The sequence below is a fragment of the Mobula hypostoma genome, chromosome 15, assembly GCF_963921235.1.
Source record: "Mobula hypostoma chromosome 15, sMobHyp1.1, whole genome shotgun sequence".
NCBI classification, from domain to species: domain Eukaryota; kingdom Metazoa; phylum Chordata; class Chondrichthyes; order Myliobatiformes; family Myliobatidae; genus Mobula; species Mobula hypostoma.
In genome coordinates, this window is record NC_086111.1 from 12,600,878 (window position 1) to 12,623,417 (window position 22,540).

The 22,540-nt window shown below is 42.9% G+C and overlaps 2 protein-coding genes across 5 annotated transcripts in view; one reads left to right on the forward strand and one right to left on the reverse strand.

The window, feature by feature from the left end:
* ift122 (intraflagellar transport 122 homolog (Chlamydomonas)) overlaps positions 1-13,980 on the reverse strand; it is a 191,326-nt gene extending 177,346 nt beyond the window's left edge. For 2 of the 3 annotated variants that reach the window (XM_063067746.1, XM_063067744.1), the window contains exon 1: positions 10,486-10,614. In XM_063067746.1, coding sequence (XP_062923816.1) covers positions 10,486-10,586 — 101 coding nt within the window. In that variant the 5' untranslated portion in view covers positions 10,587-10,614. Of the gene's footprint in view, positions 1-10,485; positions 10,615-13,842 lie in introns of those variants that run through there. The other variant, XM_063067745.1, reaches the window with a different exon arrangement.
* A 32-nt stretch (positions 13,981-14,012) lies between these two features.
* mbd4 (methyl-CpG binding domain protein 4) overlaps positions 14,013-22,540 on the forward strand; it is a 28,320-nt gene continuing 19,792 nt past the window's right edge. The window contains exons 1-3 of one of the 2 annotated variants that reach the window (XM_063067748.1): positions 14,013-14,092; positions 14,618-14,736; positions 17,745-18,502. In XM_063067748.1, coding sequence (XP_062923818.1) covers positions 14,081-14,092; positions 14,618-14,736; positions 17,745-18,502 — 889 coding nt within the window. In that variant the 5' untranslated portion in view covers positions 14,013-14,080. Of the gene's footprint in view, positions 14,093-14,460; positions 14,737-17,744; positions 18,503-22,540 lie in introns of both variants that reach the window. The other variant, XM_063067747.1, reaches the window with a different exon arrangement.

The following is a 22,540-nucleotide window of genomic DNA, read 5'->3' on the forward strand; positions in this document are numbered from 1 at the left end:
CTCATCTATGACCGCCTCATTCTCCCTTATGAGTCAAAGGTCATCCAGGTGCTGCTCCAGATTCCTTACATGGTCTTCCAGATCGCCCAGACATATGCACTTCTGGCCGATGTCACGCTGCGGGAGAGGGGCGTTCCCCCAAGACTGCCACGTCTCACTTGAGAGGCACATCACCATCTCAGGAGACATTGTAAAGACTAACTGCCAGCAAGCTTGTCCTCCGCCTTTTCTCGTCGAAGCCTCTCGAGTCAAAGCCTCAAAGCTCCACTCCTTCACTGGCCCACTCACTCACTGGCCGCTTTCCACAGCAAGACGAAGGAATTGATCATTGACTTCAGAAGGAGTAGCGGACCACACAACCCCATTTACATTGGTGGTGCGCAAGTGGAACAGGCCAAAAGCTTTAAGCTCCTCGGGGTCAATATCACAAATGACCGGACTTGGTCCAACCAAGCAGAGTCCACTGCCAAGAAGGCCCACCAGCGCCTTTACTTCCTGAGAAAATTAAAGAAATTTGCCCTGTCCCCTAAAACGCTCACTAATTTTTATAGATGCACCGTAGAAAGCATTTTTCTGGGGTGCATCACAACCTGGTATGGAAGTTATCCTGTCCAAGACCGGAAGAAGCTGCAGAAGATCGTGAACACGGTGCAGCACATCACAAAAACCAATCTTCCATCCTTGGACTCACTTTACACCGCACGCTGTCACAGCAGTGCTGCCAAGATAATCAAGGACACGACCCACCCAGCCAACACATTTTTCGTCCCTCTTCCCTCCGGGAGAAGGCTCAGGAGCTTGAAGACTCGTACAGCCAGATTTGGGAACAGCTTCTTTCCAACTGTGATAAGACTGCTGAACGGATCCTGACCCTGATCTGGGCCGTATCCTCCAAATATCCGGACCTGCCTTTCGGTTTTTTTTTTGCACTGCTTTACTTGCCATTTTTCTATTGTGAGGGGACCCTGGAGTGCCCCTATTAACTGTTTGAAGAGAGACAGAGAGAAACATTCATCATTGATGGTTTGTTTGGAAAGGAGAGAGAGACAGAGTTATTTACCACCGATATGTTGCTTGAGGGGGGGGGGGGAAGAGAGAGAGAGAGAGAGAGAGAGAGAGAGAGAGAGACACGAAGATTAACAGTGGACTGTCACTTTAAGGCATTGGAAGTAACTTTGGATTTTTACTGAGTTTGGAGTTGGAGACAGCACCGAGCAGCTCAAAGGTTGCTACGGTGACCAAAGGCAGATTGTTGATGTTACTTTCAAGGACTTGGTGCCTGCTTGCACTCCTTTACAGACAAAGGAGGGAGGGACTCTTTGAATGACAGGTGATGCTCAGCCTGGTGAAATAAATGGGAGGTCAGATGATACAGACCTCAGGACACACGATCTGGACACTGAATGAGCATTGCTGTGCCCGCAGAGAAAGTGGGTTTTGGAGGATCGATCCAAATTGCTATTCTATCGGTGAAGAAGGGGTTGACTGGTGGGGAGTTGTCTATGTGTCCACCCTCACCTGGGTGATAGCTCCACTACAGAAGACCGGTCCCCCTGGTTAAAGTCACAGTCCGTGACTTGTAAAGGATTTCAGAGGATGACGAGAAGATCAATGGCATCAGCTCACCTGAAGACTCAACTCACTCTCTCTCTCTCTCCATCGCTATTCAACTAAATACACAAACTGAACTGAACTTTACTCAACATTGCAAGACTGTATCTTTTTACCCCTAGACTTAAAGAAGCTTGGTTTTTCATACATATATATTCCACACTTACTTTTATATATACTCATTGCTAACTTGTTTGATTTATCTACATTTATATTACTGTATTGCGTAGTTACTAATAAATATTAGTAGTTTATAGCAATACGAGACTCCAAAGTGTTTTCCATCTCTGCTGGTTTCTTTATCCCCCTCACGGGGTACGTGACATAAATTGGGGCCTGCGTCCGCGATAAGAACAAATTGGTCAGGAGGCTGGTTTGATTGATTTGGGGGAAATCCCTTTTGAATTTAGACTGTTGATTTAGTTGGGTGGAAAAACAGCAGAAATGGGTGTTAGAGACTTTCTGAAATCACCAGACCTGGGGACTTTGAAGTTTGCTAAAAAGCATGAGTTGCCGGACATTGCTAAAGAATTGAGAACTGAGGTAAAGAAAGGTGTGAGTAAGGTAGAAATTCAAAGGAAAATAGTTGAATATTATATAGATAAGGGAACATTTGATGAGGAGGCGTTAGAGTTGTTCATGGAAGGTGAACCTACTGAGGATGAGCTTCAGCTTCTGTTGGAAATTGTAAGAAGGGAGCATGAATTGAAATTAAAACAGCTCAAGAGAGAGGCCAGAGAGGCAGCAAAACAGAGAGAAGAGGCAGAAAGACAGAGACAGCTCGAACGGGAGAAATGGCAATGTGAAGATCACGTGGCAGGAAGGCAGAGACAGTTTAAAAGGGAGAGGTTGAAGCAAACAGGTTTGGAGTCGGACCCTGATGATTTTTACAGCTCAGAGGGGCTAGTTTTGTGTGATGAATTTAAAAGTTGTGTTCCTGATGAAGTAAGGGCATATCCAGTGGCAGAGGATGCCCCTACCCTGAGGGGGTCTGTTGAGAAAGCAGACGAAGAAGTTTTAACCCACAAGGTTGAGTTTACTCCAGAAAGGAGTTGGCCAGAGAGTAGCTGGAAGGTTCGAGATGACCTTGAATTTGAAACTGGAACAAGTGATGACAGCCCAGAAGAGGCAGTTGTCCCGATTGCCTTTGTTCAGGTTGTTGAAGTACCTGTGAGTTCACAGGATTCTGAACCTTATGTTGAAACTCAGTTAAGGTCTGAGGTGTCTGACTTGGTTGGAAAGGAATGCAGTCCTTTTGTGTCAGATGATCTTGGTTCAGTGAGTAAGGGGTTAACCTTGGTACCAGTGGAATGTGAGGATTCTCAGTCATTTGTAGTAGACCACGTTTTAAAACCTGGTGAGGTCAGTGTTGTTGAAAGTAATGGGAAAAGTGCTGTTCCTGGACTTTTGGATAAAGTGATGGAAAAGGTTAGAGTGATTGTGCGACCTTTGACCCTGCTTGCAGGACAAAGGCCTACTGAGACAGGATGCGCTGGTTTGTTGGATTTTGTTTGGACATGTGGAAGTATGCACCTGCAAGCTCATGCAGAAGAATTCAGAAGAATTGTTGTGGTTTTGGAGTGGAAGTTGCCATGGATACAAGTCGAAGTATAGATCGTAATGAAATGGGTAGTTTATTTGGTCTCTTTCATATTCTCATCAGCCTGATGATGGTACTGAGTTTAATAAACAATGGAGGCATGTTGACAGCTCTCCAAGATAAGAGTGTTTCAGCAATTCAGCTGATGAGCAAAGTTGCTATTGAGACCTGCAATAGCAAGACCAGAGGTTTAAATTATTATGATGTCTCAAGAGTCTTTTCTACCTTCTAGATTTCAGCAGGACTTAGAGGGTAGTACAATTGATAATGGTAAGATGTATAAGAAAGGTTTGTCCTTGTTGAGAAAGGATTTTATCGAGGAACAGAAGCAAGATTCTGGAATGGTGGCTTTAAGGGAGATGGCTCTCACAGGAGAGGAGGTTCAGAGAGAGAGTCAGTGGGATGTTACCCTAAAGATGGGATGTTGATGAGGAGGTGGAGACCAGCCACAGTGCCCGTACGTCACGTGGTGGTTTTGAAAGGTTACAAGGCTGAAATTTTAAAGATGGCTTACAGTATGCCTTTAGGTGGATATCAGTGTGCGAGAAATGAGGAAAATGGGAACGAGGGGGTTCCCCTCTTCTTATTTATTGTTGGAGATTCGATTCAGAAGGCAGTGATTTGTTGGAACCTGTGTTCAGTTACAGGCCAAAAGGACCTTTGACTCTACTCCGAAAACTTTGGAAGGGATTTGGTAAGCTTTGTGACTTTGCCAAGAAAGTTTACAAAATGGTCGAGTCAAAATAAGACGCTTGTTTACTGAAGTTGCAGCTGGGAGAATTGTCGTAGCACAAAATGGAATCGTGAAATCTGATAATGGAATGGAAAAACATGTTTTCTCACTGAACCTAGACTCACCAAGATGTCAGAATTCCATTGTTTTGAAAAATATTACTGATAAGGTCCACCAGTTGGACCCAAAGCCGAAAAAACAAGTAAAAGGACTAATTGGTGTTTTGAAATGGGGCACAGGTACAATGCATCACGTCATTATGAATTTAGTCCAGCCTATGAAATGGTATCTTCACAGAGTGAACTCTGAGGAAAGTAAAAGGGTTAAACAAGAAATTAGAAACAAGAAAGAACAAATAAAGAGAATGGATGACTGTATTGATAGAGTGGGGAAGCTAAATACCTTATTAAGATTGACTTGTTAAAAGGACACCGGGGTGTTCCTTTAACAGAGAGGGCTAAAGAGATATCAGCATTTGTGACACCATCTAGACTTCGGGATGAGAAATGCTCTAGAAACATTTCAAAGAATGATCAATTCTGTGATTGAACTGCTAGAAAACACAGAGGCCTATATTGATGACCTAGTGGTCTGGAGTGACACATGGGAAGAACATATTGCCGCGGTAGAGAAACTGTTTGATAGACTTTCTAAGGCCAATCTTACTGTGAACCTCGCTAAAAGTGTATTTGGCCACGCCACAGTCACATGTCTGGGGTATGTGGTGGGTCAAGGCCAAGTGGCTCCTGGACAGGCCAAGGTTCAAGCGATTGCTGAAGTTCCTGTTCCAACTAGCAAGAAAGCTTTACGAAGGGTTTTAGAAATGGTTGGGTATTACCATAAATTCTGTAAGAACTTTGCTGATATTGCTCTCCCCCTAACAAAACTCCTAGGGAAGGGTGAAAGATTTGAATGGAATGACCCTTGCCAGGAGGCATTTGAATGTCTGGAAACCATCCTGTGTTATCATGCTGCGCTCAAAGCACCTGACTTTTCAAAGCCATTTTCTATAACAACAGGTGTTAGTGACGAAGCTGCTGGGGCAGTACTGTTACAGAAGGGAGTGGATGACATTGAATATCCAGTAGCTCATTTTTCAAAGAAATTAAATGTAATCCAGAAAAATCATTCAACTGTTGAAAAGGAATTACTAGCACTTGGCTTTACAATGTTTTGAGGCCTATGATCAGAGACTTCAAAACCTTTCTGTTGCTCAGAGACCACTTGTGGTTTACACGGGTTATAATCTGTTGATGTTTCTAACTAAGGTGAAGGATAAGAATAGAAGGTTGTTAAATTGGAGTCTAGTACTGCAGGAAGGTGACTTAAAAATCAAACATGTAAAAGGTACGGACAATGTTATAGCTGATTAGTTATCCAGATGTTAAGTTGAAAACTGTAACCATTTTTGCTTTGTCATCTGATGTTTTTCTCTGTATTGTTTAAAACTCTGTGATGGACATTTAAAAAAAATCATCTTCGACAATTTTTTTTTCCTTGAGGAAGGGGAGTGTGAGGGGATCTTGGAGTGCCCCTATTAACTGAAGAGAGACATTCATCATTGGTATGTTTGGATAGGAGAGAGAGAGACAAGAGTTATTTACCACCGATGTGTTGCTTTTGGAAAAGAGAGAGAGAGACAAAGATTAACAGTGGACTCTCACTTTAAGGCATTGGAAGTAACTTTGGGTTTTTACTGAGTTTGGAGTTGGAGACAGCACCGAGCAGCTCAAAGGTTGCTACGGTGACCAAAGGCAGATTGTTGATATTACTTTCAAGGACTTGGTGCCTGCTTGCACTCCTTTACAGACAAAGGAGGGAGGGACTCTGTGAATGACAGGTGAGGCTCAACCTGGTGAAATAAATGAGAGGTCAGATGATACAGACCTCAGGACACATGATCTGGACACCGAATGAGCATTGTTGTGCCCGCAGAGAAAGTGGGTTTTGGAGGATCGATCAGGCGGATCGATCCAAATTGCTATTCTATCGGTGAAGAAGGGGTTGACTGGTGGGGAGTTGTCTATGTGTCCACCCTCGCCTGGGTGATAGCTCCACTACAGAAGACCGGTCCCCCGGTTAAAGTCACAGTCGGTGACTTGTGAAGGATTTCGGAGGATGACGAGAAGATCGATGGCATCAGCTCACCTGAAGACTCAACTCACTCTCTTTCTCTCCATCGCTATTCAACTAAATACACAAATTGAACTGAACTTTACTCAACATTGTAAGACCGTATCTTTTTACCCCTAGACTTAAAGAAGCTTGGTTTTTCATACATATATATTCCACACTTAATTTTATATATAATCATTGCTAACCTGTTTGATTTATCTACATTTATATTACTGTATTGCGTAGTTACTAATAAATATTAGTAGTTTATAGCAATACTGGACTCCAAAGTGCTTTCCATCTCTGCTGGTTTCTTTATCCCCGTCATGGGGTACGTGACACTATTTTCTACTTATGATTTAGAATTTAAATTTTTTAGTATTTACTATCGATTTGTAATCCAGGGAGCGGGAAGCACAGAATCAAATATCACTGTGATGATAGTATCAATTGTTTGGCGACAATAAAGTATAAAGTATCTGTAGAAATTCACGAGCGTCTTTGGTGACATACCAAATCTCCTTAAATTCCTAATGAAATATAGCCACAATGCCTCATAGATACTCAGTTTTAGGTCAAGAGATGTTTTCTGAACCTAGCATTTTAGTTGTGCCAGACCACCTAATAGAGAAAACAGAAGATCCTCAAGATGTCGCAGCAGTCATTCTCACCTAAATAGTCATGGAAGACTGCAAGAGCTAGATTGGTAAGGAGAGATCAAGTTGCATTATGCCCTGTGTTGGTTCTCTATCAGATACACTTTTCTGTTAGCAGCTACTGTATATCAGTGTCATGTCAGTTGGTGAGGGTGCTACTGAGCCAGACTTGGCACAGGACACTGAAGTCCCCCATCCAGAGTACATTTTGCACCATTGTAGACATATCTTCCAAATATCATTTTAAAAAATGCTAATTAATAGAATCCGTATGAAGCTTCCTTGATCAAGTTTGACTAATAGCATAAAATTTAACAATAATAATTTATATTAGTCATTTTTAAAAATGGAAGTGCCAGCACCATTCCTTGTGGACAGTGCCACAATGGAAGCCAGGACATTGACTAAAAGCAAAAAAAAAAATGCTGGAGAAACTCAATGGGTCAAGTAGCATCTGTGGGAACAAAAGGGTGGTTGATGTTTCAGATCAAGACCTTACATCAGAACTGAGTATAGATGGATGATAGCCAGAACAAGTAGGTTAATGAGAGGGATGAGGGAGAAGCTGGTAGGTGAGGGCGAAGATGATGGGCAAAGAGAACTAGGTGGGGTAGGGAGCAGGATGGAGGAAGAAAAAGGGAAACAGACAAAACCAGAGGGGCTGAGAAATGGAGGATAGAGGTTGAGACAGAGATTAAAAAATTATAACTGGAGACAAGCGGTTACAGGTGCTGAAATCTCATAAGAAGTGAAGATGATGTGGAACCAGATAAGAGGGGGGTGCTAGGTAGGTAGAAGGTCATATTAAGAGCCTCCAATACAGTAAATGGAGTTAGAGGAGGTGTATGTGAATCTTTGACTGACCTGGGAGGTCCGATGGTTTAGATGAGGGCATGTGTTTAGCTGCTTTCTCACTTTATACCTATGGTGGATATTTTGGGGGTTCTGAAAATTTGTGTCAACCAACTGGCAGGAGGATTCAAGGACACTGTCAACCTCTCACTGCTATGGTTGAAAGTTCCCACCTGCTTCAAAATCGCAACAATTACACCAGTATCTAAGAAGAGTGTTAATGACTATAGGCCCAGAAACACTCACATCTGCGGTGATAAAAATGCTTTGAGAGGTTGGTTGTGGCTAGAATTAATTCCTGCCTCAGCAAAACCGAGTTCCACTGAAATTTGCCTATCACCACATTAGGTCTACAGCAGACGTAATATCAATGGCTCTTCACACAGCCTTAGATCACCTGGAGAATACGAACACCTATGTCACGATGCATTTCAGTGACTATAGCTCAGTGTTTAACACCATCATTCCCACAGTCCTGATCAATAAGCTACAGAACATGGGCCCCAGTATAGCCCTCTGCAATTGAATCCTCAACTTCCTAACTGGAAGACCACAATCTGTGTCCATTGCTGAAAATATCTCCTCCTCGCGATCAACATTGGCCCACCTCGAGGATGTGTGCTTAGTCCACTGCTCTACTCCCTCCATACCCATGACTGTGTGGCTAGGTGTAGCTCAAATACCATCTATCAATTTACTGATGATACAACCATTGTTGGTAGAATCTCAGATGGAGATGAGAGGGCGTACAGGAGCAAGATATACCAGCTAGTTGTGTGGTGTCGCAGCTACAACCTAGCACTCAATGTCAGTAAGATGGAAGAGTTGGTTGTGGGCTTCAGAAAGAATAAGACAAGGGAACACACACCAATCCTCATAGAAGGATCAAAAGTGGACTGAGTGAGCAATTTCAAGTTCCTGGGTTCTAGAACGCTGGGGATCTAACCTGGTCCCAGCTGGTATCTAACCTGTATATTGATGCAGCTATAAAAAAGGCAAGACAGTAGCTATATTTTATTAGGAGTTTGAAAAGATTTGGGTTGTCAACTAAAACACTCAAAAACTTCTATAGATGTACTATAGAGAGCATTCTGATAGACTGCATCACTGTCTGATATGGGGGTGGGGGCGGGGGTTGCTACTGCACAGGACCGAGAGAAGCTGCAGAAAATTGTAAAATCAGTCAGCTCCATCTTGGGTACTTGTCTCCGTAATAACTATACTTGTATAGTTGTTTCTCAGTTAAGATATACCTAAACAAAGTATAGCTAAAGAAGAAGATCAAGGTGGCTAAGGAGGAATACAGGAGAGAGCTGGAAAACAAGCTTGGGCAGAGTAGCACGTGGGAGGTGTGAGAGGCATGAAGAACATCACGGCTTCTATCAGCCTAAATGTAGAGCCTTGGAATGCAGTCGTGAATGGGCTAATGAGTTAAACCAATTCTTCAACAGGTTTGACAATTGCCCTCCTGTTCACACCCTCTCAGGAAGACTAAGCCTGCACTGCTCCCTGTGACTATTGATGGTGAGGACGTGGATGTGGTGAGGACCTACAAGTAACCGGGGGTGTACCTGGATGAAAGACTTGAGTGGAGCACCAACAAAGAGGCTGTGTAAAAGAAGGGCCAGAATCGCTTCTACTTCCTGAGGAGACGGAGGTCTATTGGAGTATGCAGGCCTTTCCTTCACATGTCCTACCAGTCTGTGGTTGCCAGTACAATCATCTATGCCATGGTGTGTTGGGGCAATGGCATCAGCATGGGTGATGCCAACAGGGTCAATAAACTGATTAGAAAGGCTGGCTCTGTTATAGGAATAAAACGGAACACACTGGAGGCTGTGATAGAACAAAGAACCCAACAGAAAATCCTGGCAATTCTGGACAATGTTTCTCACCCTCTGCATACCACCTTGGCTGATCACAGAAGCACTTTTAGTAATAAGTGAGACAACTGCACTGTTCCAAAATCCACTATACGAGGTCATTCTTACTCTCAGTCATTAAGCTCCACAATGAGTCAACCTATAGCAGGGGAAGTGATAACTCTTTGAAGCAACTTATATTTATATTCATTTTTTACTGCTCTTCTAATATTTGTGTATCTGTGCGCTTGTAATGCTGTAATTTCCTCTGGGATCAATAAAGTATCTATCTTCAAGCAGCAGTGTCTTGGAAAGGTGACATCCATTATTAAGGACCCCCTCACCCAGGGCATGCTCTCTCCTCATTGTTACCGTCAGGAAGGACATACAGAAGCTTGAAGGCACACACACAGTGATTCAGGAACAGCTTTTTACCCCCTGCCATATGATTCTAAATGGACATTGAACCCATGAACATTACCTCACTTTTTTAAAATATATATTATTTCTGTTTTTACACAATTTTGCAATATTTTCTATATATCTCTTTTCAACTGTAATTGATTTATTTTCTTTCTATATTGTCATGTATCGCATTGAACTGCTGCTGCACTGCTATACGACACATGCCAGTGATAATAAACCTTATTCTGATTGGATGGCTAAGTACATGCCCAATGCCATGTTTAAGTTTGCTGATGACACCACTGGTTGAATGGTGCCACAACAACTTCAGCAAAACAGAAGAGCTGATGATCGACTACAGATGGAAGAAGCCAGTCCTTATTAGAGACCAAAGGTGGAGAGAGGCAGCAACTTTAAATTCCTTGGTGTTATCATATCAGAGAATCATCACATAAAAAAGGCTGGTATGAAAACACCAGTAAAGTGATGGATATAGCTCAGTCCATCACAGGCAAAGCTCTCCCCACCATTGAACACAATGAGTACAATCAGGTAAAAAGTACAGGAGCCTTTGATTCCACACCAGGTTCAGGAACTGTTATTACCCTACAACCATCAGGCTCCTGAACCAGCATGGATAACTTCACTCACCTCAGCTCTGAACTGATTCCACAACCTACAGAATCACTTTTAGGGACTATACAAGCAACACACATCAAAGTTGCTGGAGAACGCAGCAGGCCAGGCAGCATCTCTGGGAAGAGGCACAGTCGACGTTTCGGGCCAAGACCCTTCGACAGGACTAACTGAAAGAAGAGCAAGTAAGAGATTTGAAAGTGGGAGGGGGAGGGGGAGATCCTAAATGATAGGAGAAGACAGGAGGGGGAGGAATGGAGCCAAGAGCTAGACAGTTGATTGGCAAAAGGGATATGAGAGGATCATGGGACAGGAGACCTAGGGAGAAAGAAAAGGGGGAGGGGGGGAAACCCAGAGGTTGGGCAAGGGGTATAGTCAGAGGGCCAGAGGGAGAAAAAGAATGCGTGTATATAAATAAATAACAGATGGGGTACGAGGGGGAGGTAGGGCATTATCAGAAGTTTGAGAAGTAAATGTTCATGCCATCAGGTTGGAGCCTACCCAGACAGAATATAAGGTGTTGTTCCTCCAACCTGAGTGTGGCTTCATCTTTACAGTAGAGCAGGCCGTGGATAGACATATCAGAATGGGAATGGGACGTGGAATTAAAATGTGTCGCCACTGGGAGATCCTGCTTTCTCTGGCGGACAGAGCGTAGGTGTTCAGCGAAACGATCTCCCAGTCTGTGTTGGGTCTCGCCAATATTTAGAAGGCCACATCGGGAGCACTGGACGCAGTACATCACCCCAGCCGACTCACAGGTGAAGTGTCGCCTCACCTGGAAGGACTGTCTGGGGCCCTGAGTGGTGGTGAGAGAGGAAGTGTAAGGGCATATGTACACGTTCTTTTTCTCTCTTTCCTTTTTCTCCCTCTGTCCCTGTCACCTTGCCCATCCTCTGGGTTTTCTCCCCTCCCCATTTTCTTTCTCCCTAGGCCTCCTGTCCCATGATCCTCTCATTTCCCTTTTGCCAATCACCTGTCCAGCTCTTGGCTCCATCCCTCCCCCTCCTGTCTTCTCCTATCATTTTGGATCTCCCCCTCCCCCTCTCAACTCTCCTACTAGCTCTTCCTTCAGTTGGTCCTGACGAAGGGTCTCAGCCCAAAACGTCAACTGTACCTCTTCCTAGAGATGCTGCCTGGCCTGCTGCGTTCACCAGCAACTTTGATGTGCGTTGCTTGAATTTCCAGCATCTGCAGATTTCCTCGTGTTAGGGACTATACAATTCATGTTTCCAGTATTTTTTATAGTATTCAGTGGATTCTGGCCAATTGCTCCATTGGTTAATCAGGGCAGACGCTTATTTGGGACAACTGTTAAAGAACAAAAACTAAATCGTCAAAATTCCCTTGGGACAGGAGATTGTTGCCAAATAGTTTCTAACTAGTGTCAGTCTTGTGAACTTGTGTGGCCATTAGACAGTACACCGTGCTTAAAGTGAAATTAACAGTCGATCAAAATATCATGGCAGCATATTGACTGTCCATCATATTAACACAGGTGCTCCACAGGGATGTGGGCTTAGCCCATTGCTATACTCTCTCTACACCCAATACTGTGTTGCTAGGCATAGCTAAAATACCATCTATAAACTTGCTGATGACACAACCATTGTTAGCAGAAAGGCATACAGGTGCGAGATATACCAGTTAGTTGAGTGGTGTCGGAATAACAACCTTACACTTAATGTCAGCAAGACCAAAGACTTGATTGTGGACTTCAGGAAGGTAAGATGAGGGAACACAAACCAATCCACATAGAGGGATCAGAAGTGGAGAGACTGAGCAGTTTCAACTTCCTGGGTGTCAATATCTCTGAGGATCTAACCTGGACGCAACATATTGATGCGGCTATAAAGAAGGCAAGACAGCAGCTAAATTTTATTAGGAGTTCAAGGAGATTTGGTTTGTCAACTGAAACACTCAAAAATTTCTACAAATCTACAGTGGAGAGGATTCTGACTGGCTGTATCACTGTCTGGTATGGGGGTGGGGGAGGGATGAGGGCTACTGCAGAAGATCAAATTAAGTTGCAAAAACTTGTAAAATTAGTCAGCTCTGTCATGGATACCAGCCTCTATAGTATCCAAGACATCTTCGAGGAGCACAGCCCATCATTAAGGATCCGCACCACCCAGGACATGCCCATTTTTCACTGTTACCATCAGGAAGGAGGTACAGAAGCCTGAAGGCACACACTCAGCGATGCAGGAACAGCTTCTTCCCCTCTGCCATCCACTCCTAAATGGACATTGAACCCATGAACATTACCTCACTACTTCTTTTATCTATTATCTTGTACTACTTATTTTAGCTTAACTATTTAACAAGCATAGATATATTTAATGTAACTCAGTTTTTTGCTCTACGCTTATTGTATATTTCATTGTACTGCTGCAGTAAAGTTAACAGATTTCACAACATATGCCTGTGATATTAAATCTGATTCTGATGATAATGAAATATGTGCAGGAGTTTTTAAGGTGATAAAGTTGTTGCCTTGGGACAGTTCCACTCTCTTGACCTCAGAAGTCTGAGTCCAGTGTTTCAAGTAGTCATCACAGACAGGGGTCTTCCTTGGTTGCATGAATAACCATGACTTCTGTGCCTTATTATGCCCTTCATTCTCCACAAAACATTACAGAACCTTCTTGGCCATTAGATCTCACCCACCCAGACTGCCAGAGCTGACTTCACATGTTAGGACAGGCATGTCCCTACTTCACCAGGGTATGAGGCCTGCAAGCTACCCTCACCTGGTTTAGCCTGCTAATAGAAGCAGTGTACAGCGTGTGGCTGCAGTCGCATGGGACCAAAGGTGAGCGAGCTGCCTCAGGACAAGCCCCTTCATCAGAGGTGCTACACTCTCCCTGGACACCCCATATACACGACAATGTACAATGGACGAATTCTTCCGTTTATAACTAGTTTTATATTACTGTACAAAGCCTTAGTAATGTTCTAATTTGTTCTGCATTTCACTTAAATACACGATTTGTTTCTCAGTTAAACAGTAGTTTGCCTTTTTTCATACCTTTTTAATTATTTCCATGGAACTTCGGCTAATTGGGGCAGCTTGTTAGTCCCAAAACGAACGCCCCGGTGTGGCCCAACAAACCGGAATCTTTGTGTATAGCTTTCATAAGTTCTATTTTTTTTCATTTTCCTGTAAATTCCTCTATCCACCCCTCCTTCCCTACTCCCTCTTATCCATGCCTTTCTAACCTCCGCTCACTCTCCCCATCCCCTCCCTACTCCCTCGCTCTATCCTTGCCGAGGACCAGGGCTCCGCCTGAAACCTGTTTACATTGGAAACTACTTAGCAACCGTTGCGGGACTGCGTGTATACTCCAGTACAGTGTCAGCTATGCTCACCACTGCTCCACCTTCTCCCGATCGTGCACTCGGTCTATCCAGGTGGGTATGGCCCGCATAACGACGGAAAATTGGAAGTGCCAGCACAAACGAAAAACCCCTCACTCTCGGTCTCCCCTCTGCAATGGCTGTCGTGCGCTTGCGTTGTGTCCTCGCCAGATCTCGCGAGAGTTGGAGCGGGCGAATGTGCTTACCAACTTCCTTGTGAAGCGCTCGGGCCGAGGATGGCGGGGTGTGGATGAGGAGTGAGGTAGGGTTGGGGAAGGTGCGCAACTTGATGGTAGGGAAGAGGGTGAAGTTGAGGAGATGGGGAGTAGGGAGGGGGACAGGGACTGAAGATGAGGTTGGGAAAGGGGAGAAGTGAAAAGCGAGGAGTGAAGAGGGAGGATGTGCGGATGAGTTGTTTATTAAGCTAAAGGATATCAGTTGCCCATTAAACCCACGAAATAGTTGATTGGAGAGCATCTGGAACTAAGTAGAGAGTAAATCTTCTTATGTGCTGTGTACCTGACACAGACCTAACAAGTTATTTGGTAGAAAGTATGCATTCTTAGTTTTCATTAGTGGGGAATACAAAATCTGAAGGAACGTATTTGAATGAAACTGCACTTCTTTCAGCAAGAAGACTTGAAAAATTTGCGTCATGGATGATCAGCCTCCCTTTTGTCAGATCAGCAAAGATCAATGCAGTGAGCTGAAGGAACTAACAACGAGAAATGAATTTCTGGACGCTGGAAACACAAACACTTCATCCTTTGAAGATGTTTTTTTTCAGGATTTGGATGTCAAAATTTCCCAAGAAGTTTATCCTGAACTTCCAGATGGATGGAAAAGAATAGTGAAAGAAAGACGGACTGGAAAGTCAGCAGGAAAATATGACATTTATCTTATGAGGTGAAATGGATTCTAATTGTGAAGTAAATTATAAACACTGCCATTATTTTACAGAAGCATGGTAAATGAAATGTAAGCACAGAAACAGGACCTTTGTTCCATCTCATCCAAACCTATCTATATTAATCCTATTTGGCTTTGTTTTCTTCCAGTCCAAAGACGCGTCCTATTTCTACTCTGCGGTTACCACAACCAGTTTGACATCTACCTTAAGGTTCATTAAGAGACTTTCCCTGGCTTGTATTTCTCAGGGTAATGACATGAGGGACTCTCCCAGATGGTGCAAATATAAATGTGCTTCACTAATGTACAGCATTCCAATGAATAGACTGACATTGCCTATATCATCATGAGGAAAGTTTTTGGAAAATTGAAGAATGGTGTCAGAGTCATGTTGAACAAACATAATGCCAGCAAATGACTAGATTTGCTATCATTCATTCATTCATTCAGGTCCCTTGCAGTTCAGCGTGAGCATTCATCTCTCTCCAACCATCACGGTCCCTGACCCTCCGAATTGTAGTTGTTGCCTCCCCTGTTTCTAACCATGATGTTGTTCCATCTATCATTTCATTCTCTGTCTCCCTCTGCTTCTTTTTCCTTCCAGCTTTCCAGTTGTAAGTATATGTTCTAATGTCTCTCTTCGCATGTGTCCAAAGAATTTTGATTGCTGCTTTCTGATTTTTTTAAAGTAATGTACGTTTTATTTTCATTCTCTGTAGAACTTCTTCGTTGGTTATCCTGTCTGTATATGATATGCATAGCATTCTTCTGAGGAACCATATCTCTGCTGCATTGATTCTTTTTTCCATTGCATTTGTGATGGTCCACAACTCGCAGCCATACATCAATATAGGAAGAATGTAGCAGCTGAGAGTTCTAAGGCGGATGTCAATTGCTATTTTCTTTTTGTTAGGATGTTTCTCATTTCTGTAAATGCTGTTCTTGCCATTGCGATTCTTGCTTTTATGTCTGTTTCGCATTTGCCATCAGATGTACCATGATCCAAGGTACTTGAAGTTGTGAACTTGTTTCAGGATTTCATTTCCCAATACGATCCTACAGTTTGGGATATCAGGTTTCTTTGATATTACCATTACTTCACAGACAATTAAAAGAAAGCAAAATCCATGTTTGCACTTTATTGCTCCCAGCCAGCTACTGGAGACTAAAACTTGTTGATAATGAGAAAATAATCACAGAATGATACTGGCCATCTGATGAATTGGGTGGAACAATGGCAGGTGGATTATAATTCTGATTGATGTGAGATGATATACTGTATGTATTTTGGGAGATCTAGTGAGGTAGAATGTATGATGAATGGTAATCCTTAGGGAGTATTGAAGAACAGAGAGACCTTGCTATAAAGTCCATAGATCCCTAAAGGTGATGGCTCATGTAAATAGTGTGGTAAAGAAGGGAAGCAGGAGGCTGTCCTTTTGTAGTTATGACTTGGAATGTAAGAGCCGGGAGGTTTGGTACAACTTTATAATGTTAATTAGGCCAGAGATGGTGCGGTTCTAGTCACTATACTATAGGAAGGATGCTGGAGAGGCTATGGGATAAAATGTTTATGGAGGAGAAGCTTAGGCTGGGCTTGTCTTCCTTAGAGCAGAGGAGGCTATTGCTATTGACAGTTGGGAGCAAGGGGAGAACCTGATGCAGGTATGCAAAATTATTGGGTCCTTGATAGGATGGTATTGCAGAGCCCTTCCCCTTAACAGAAATGTTTAAAACCTGAGGTGAGCAATTAGATGGGAAAAGTGTCATCCAGAGGGTATATTTTTTAATTCATTCAAGGGATGTGGGCTTTACAGACTGCGTCAGCATTTAATTGCCTGCCCTTAATTGCCTTTGAGAAGGTAGCAGTAAGCTGCCTTTGCAGTCCTTGGGGTTTAGGTGTCAATGCTGTCAGCAAGAGGGTTCCAGGACATTGACCCAGCATCAGTGAACAAATGGTGATATATTTCTAAGTCAGAGGTTTGGAGGGCAACTTGCAAGTGGTGGTGTTCTATGCATTTCTAGCTGGTGGAGGTTGTGCTGTCTAAGGAATCTTGATGAGTTGCTGTAGTGCATCCTGGAGATGATACAAACTACTATTGCTTCTGTGTTGTTTGGTGAAGTGAGTGAATTGTGAATGGGGTGCCTATCAAGTAGGCTGCTGTGTGCTGTATGGTATCGAGCTTCTCAATTGTCAGAAGCAGCCATCAAGGCAGTGGAGACTATTCCATCACACTCCTGTGAGTAATTTAACATGGAAATTAATGCATTGCTATCAGTAATTCAAACCTAATCCATAGGCTGCATTGTTCTGTAGCTACCTCTGATTAGAGTAATCAAAGGAAATCAGTTGAGTTGGAGCAGATTTGGGAGCTCACCATCTAGTCCTGATGTAAGATATCCCAAAAATATGCAGTTGGAGGGCTCATCATTCAGCACAACTAAGTGGGTCATATGCACTGTCTCATGCTCTTTTGTGCTCTCTCTTTGTCGCTTAAGGTATCTTTAATAGTAGACTAAGTTAGGGTGTTCGCAAACATTCTGGCTCAAAAACTGCATCGTTTATTTACTTGAATGTCAATTTTACAGGGTTTAAAAGTTCTTGAAGTATATGATATTTTAGCCTCTAATCTTATTTGAATATTTTTAAGTGAATCATTTCAAAATATAAGCTATTTAAGAACTGTGGTTTCTCTTTTGCAATTTTCTCTGTGAGTCATGTTTAACTAATGTCTGTCATTTAAAAGTTCATATTTATAAGTTTGCCATAACTTACTGACAAAAACTGCAAATGCTGCAAATACATGGGGAATATCCAACAGTAAATGCTGGGTATACTCAGCAGTCAACCAGCATCTGTGGAGAGGTATTAACACTCTCTTTTCATCACATTCCTGTGCATTTTGCTGTGGAAAATTGAGTAGATTTTTGTAATTTGAATAGAAGAGAATTTGGTGAAGTAACTGCTTGGTTTTGTCATTATTTCTTCTCATACTTCGTAATAGTCCAGAAGGGAAGAGATTCCGATCTTCGAGGGAACTAGAAAATTACTTCAGACAGAACGTTGGAGAAGCATGTTTGAAAGCCAAAGATTTTAACTTCACCTTTTATTGGCGAAGTAACGTTCAGCAAAAGAGTAAGCCCACTAAACGTGCAAAGACCCTTCGGAAAAGGAAGTCACAGGATATCAAAACATTGGCTAATAATGTTCCACAGGCTTCCTCACCTGTGTCACAAAATGCTGAAGAGGGGGAGAGGCCTGAAACTGAAGCTTCCTGCCATTTGGTCCAAAGACCTCAGGTGGAAGTTAAAAACGCTTCAAAGCGGAAATGTCAAATGCGTATAAAACCACAAAGCTTGATCAGACTTAGGAGGAGTTCTAGAAGTGGATTATCTGCAGGAGTGGAACAGAAATTGTGTCCATCTTCTGAAGAAAAGGAGGGTGAAGAACTAAAAACAAACTCAAAGGATGACAAGAAGACCAGCAGCAGGAAGTCCTGTCAGCAAGCAGTAGAGAGCAAAATACTGCTTCCCAACCAACAACCATTTGAACACAAGGGCATGCTGGAAGTACATGAAGATGAAACTGACAACTGTGCCTCTGATATTTCCAACTTTCAGTCACTGCTAAGTGAGAAGATTGATGTGGATATCAGCATGTTACCTGACATGAGCCATTCACAAGCATGCCACTCAAACTCAGACTTGGACAGAAGTACAAAGGTTTCTGATGAGGACCGGTTTACATTGTTTAAAACACAAGGTATTTAAAGGAAATGAAGTATTTGCTATTGCCACAATGAAATGTCCTATTTATTTTTTGTCTTTCTGAAACAACATCAAAGGTAACAATGGGTTGCAGTGGGTTGAGCAACATCTAAAAAGTAAAGGAATTGTCAATTGAGGCTCTGCATCAGGGTGAAGAACAGAGAGAGGAGATGGGGATGGTTGAGATGGGCCAGGTGTGATTGGTGGACTGAGGAGCATTGAAGGATAAGGGGATGGAGGGGGTGGAGGGGGAGTAGTGGCGTTGGGGATTCAAGTAAGTGGATGATAGATAGAAAATGGACAAAAGAAAGAGATGCAGATGAAGCCATATGTGGAGAGGAATGAGTAAAGGTGGAGACAGACAGAAGCTGGAGTATGAAAAGCAGGAACACAAAGGCTATCCAACGCAGAATCTGGTTAGTAAGGAAGGTGATAATGGGAACAATTAGGGAAGAGATAAAGGGAAAATGAACTAGAACCAGGTGGGAGTAGGGTGACATCCAAATAAGGAAGGGTGTGGGAGAGCCAGTGGGTGACCTGCATGAGTTATAAATGAATGGAGTTAAGAGGATGAGGAAAATCAGTGAAAGGAGGCTGTAGGGGGTGAAAAAGGGGATTTGGCATACTTGCCTTCTTCAGTCAGGACATTGAGTAGAAAAGTTTGGAAGTCATTTTTTAGGTTAGGCCACATTTGGAGTATTAGGCCTGGAATGAACTACCAGGTGAAAGGAAGGATGATTTTAAGAGGCATTTAGACATGTCCATGAACAGGCAGGGAGTAGACCACATGCAAGCAAATAGGATTAGTGTCAATTGGCATCATGATTGGCACAACATCATGGGCCAAAGGCCCTGTTTCTGTGCTATAACAACTCTTGGATTTTTAGATATGCAGGAAACCAAGGGAGATCCGAGTTATGACAGGGTTGTGACTAGTCAACAGAGAATAGAGCAAAGATAAATAGATCTTTTTTGGATTGGCAATCATTGAGATACCACAGTGAACAAATGGCCTGAACTATTCAAAGTTGAAAGTAAAATTTATTATCAGAGTACATACATGTCAGAAAACTGGGTTACTGTCAAGAGAGGGAAGGGAAATGCCCGGATAAGGGAGAGGAAATTACCAGTAGGCTAGACAAGGGAGATGCAGTGGATGTTGTATATTTGGATTTTCAGAAGGCCTTTGACAAGGTGCCACACATGAGGCTGCTTAACAAGATAAGAGCCCATGGAATTACAGGAAAGTTACATACGTGGATAGAGCGTTGGCTGATTGGCAGGAAACAGAGAGTGGGAATAAAGGGATCCTATTTTGGTCGGCTGCCGGTTACCAGTGGTGTTCCACAGGGATCAGTGTTGGGGCCGCTTCTTTTTACATTGTACGTCAACGATTTGGATTATGGAATAGATGGCTTTGTGGCTAAGTTTGCTGACGATACGGAGATAGGTGGAGGGGCCGGTAGTGCTGAGGAAACGGAGAGTCTGCAGAGAGACTTGGATAGATTGGAAGAATGGGCAGAGAAGTGGCAAATGAAGTACAATATTGGAAAGTGTATGGTTATGCACTTTGGCAGAAAAAATAAACGGGCAGACTATTATTTAAATGGGGAAAGAATTCAAAGTTCTGAGATGCAACGGGACTTGGGAGTCCTCGTACAGGATTCCCTTAAAGTTAACCTCCAGGTTGAGTCGGTAGTGAAGAAGGCGAATGCAATGTTGGCATTCGTTTCTAGAGGAATAGAGTATAGGAGCAGGGATGTGATGTTGAGGCTCTATAAGGCGCTGGTGAGACCTCACTTGGAGTACTGTGGGCAGTTTTGGTCTCCTTATTTAAGAAAGGATGTGCTGACGTTGGAGAGGATACAGAGAAGATTCACTAGAATGATTCCGGGAATGAGAGGGTTAACATATGAGGAACGTTTGTCCGCTCTTGGGCTGTATTCCTTGGAGTTTAGAAGAATGAGGGGAGACCTCATAGAAACATTTCGAATGTTAAAAGGCATGGATAGAGTGGATGTGGCAAAGTTGTTTCCCATGATGGGGGAGTTTAGTACGAGAGGGCATGACTTCAGGATTGAAGGGCGCCCTTTCAGAACAGAAATGCGAAAAATATTTTTTAGTCAGAGGGTGGTGAATCTATGGAATTTGTTGCCACGGGCAGCAGTGGAGGCCAAGTCATTGGGTGTATTTAAGGCAGAAATTGATAGGTATCTGAGTAGCCAGGGCATCAAAGATTATGGTGAGAAGGCGGAGCAGTGGGACTAAATAGGATAAAATGGATCAGCTCATGATAAAATGGCGGAGCAGACTCGATGGGCTGAATGGCCTACTTCTGCTCCTTTGTCTTATGGTCTTATGGTTTTATGTCACCACAACCCTGAGATTCTTTTCTTTTCCTGTGGGCATACCTAGCGAATCTATAGAACAGTAACTGTAAACAGGATCAGTGAACAACAAACTGTGCAAATGCAACTATAATTAAATAGCAATAAATAACGAATGTATGAAATAAGATAAAAAATCCTTACTGGTCATGGGAACGCCAGAAATAGAACAAGTGTTCTTTTGTTCAGGGCATGATAGTTGAGGGGTAGTAACTGTTCTAGAATCTGGTAGTGTGAGTCTTAAGGCACCTGTACCTTCCACCTGATGGCAGCAGTGAGAACAGACCATGAACTGGGTGGTGAGGATCTTTGATGACGTATGCTAGTTTTTTTACAGCAATGTTTCATGTAGATGTGCTCAATTGTTGGGAGGGGTTTACCCATGATGTACTGGGCAGAATCCACTACCTTTTGTAGGATTTTCCACTCAGAGGTATTGGTGTTCCCACACCAGGCTGTAGTGCAGCCAGTCAGTACACTTTCCACCACACATCTCTGGAAATTTGTCAAGGTTTTTGATGATATAGCAAATCTCCGCAGACTCCTAAGAAAGTAGAGGTACTGCTTGTGCCTTCTTTACAATTACATTTAGATGATGGGTCTAGGACAGGTCCTCTGAGATAGTGACACCCAGGAACTTGAAGTTACTGACCCTCTCCACTACTGATCCTCTGATGAATACTGGCTCATGGACCTCTGGTTTCCCTCTCCCGAAGTCCACAATCAGTTCCTTGGTCTTGCTGACATTGAGTTAGAGGCTGTTGTTATGACACCACTTAGTCAAATTTTTTGTCTTCCTTCTGTGTGCTGATTCATCACCATTTTTTTTTACACCCTACAGCAGTGGTGTCATCAGCAAACTTGTATATGGTGTTGGAGCTATACTTAGCCACACAGTCATAGGTTTAAAGCAAGGAGAGCAGGGGGCTAAGGACACACTCCTGTGGTGCTCGTTTGCTGAATAGAGATTGTGGAGGAGATGTTTTTACTAATCTGAACTGACTGAGGTCTGCAAGTGAGAAAATCCAGGATCCAATTGCACAAGTGAGTATTGAGGCCTGGGTCTTGGGGTTTACTGGGTAGTTTTGAGGGGATTTGTCATCTGTGACAAATTATTGAAATGGAATGAAATGAATGATCAAAGGGAGCTGGGGTTCCAAGTGCATTCAGATACAGCAAATATGAAGACCACTGAAATGTTGGTTTTCTGGGTAATGTGTGTGGAGTGTAAAAAAAGATTTTTGTGCATCTTACAGGGTGCTGGTGAAACTACCTGAAGTATGACATGCAGATATTTTTAAGGAAAGATGTACATGCATTGGAGGGAGTTGGTTAGAATGAGGTGACTCTACTGAAACTTAAGGTTCTGAAGGGAATTGACGGTGTAAGCTAAGATGGTCTTCCCCTGGTGTGTATCTAAAACTAGGGGCCATAACTTCAGAGTAAAGATTGCCTGTTTCAGATAAAGAGGATTATTTTTTCTCGGAGGGTAGTAAAATCTGTAATCCAGAGATAATATTGGTTCAAAGTCATTGTATTTGTTTAAAGCAGAGATTGACAAACATTTAAACTATAAGAGAGAGTGGGAAAGTGGTGTTGACATATGGAATCAGCCATGTTCTGACTGAATGGTGCAGCAGACCCAA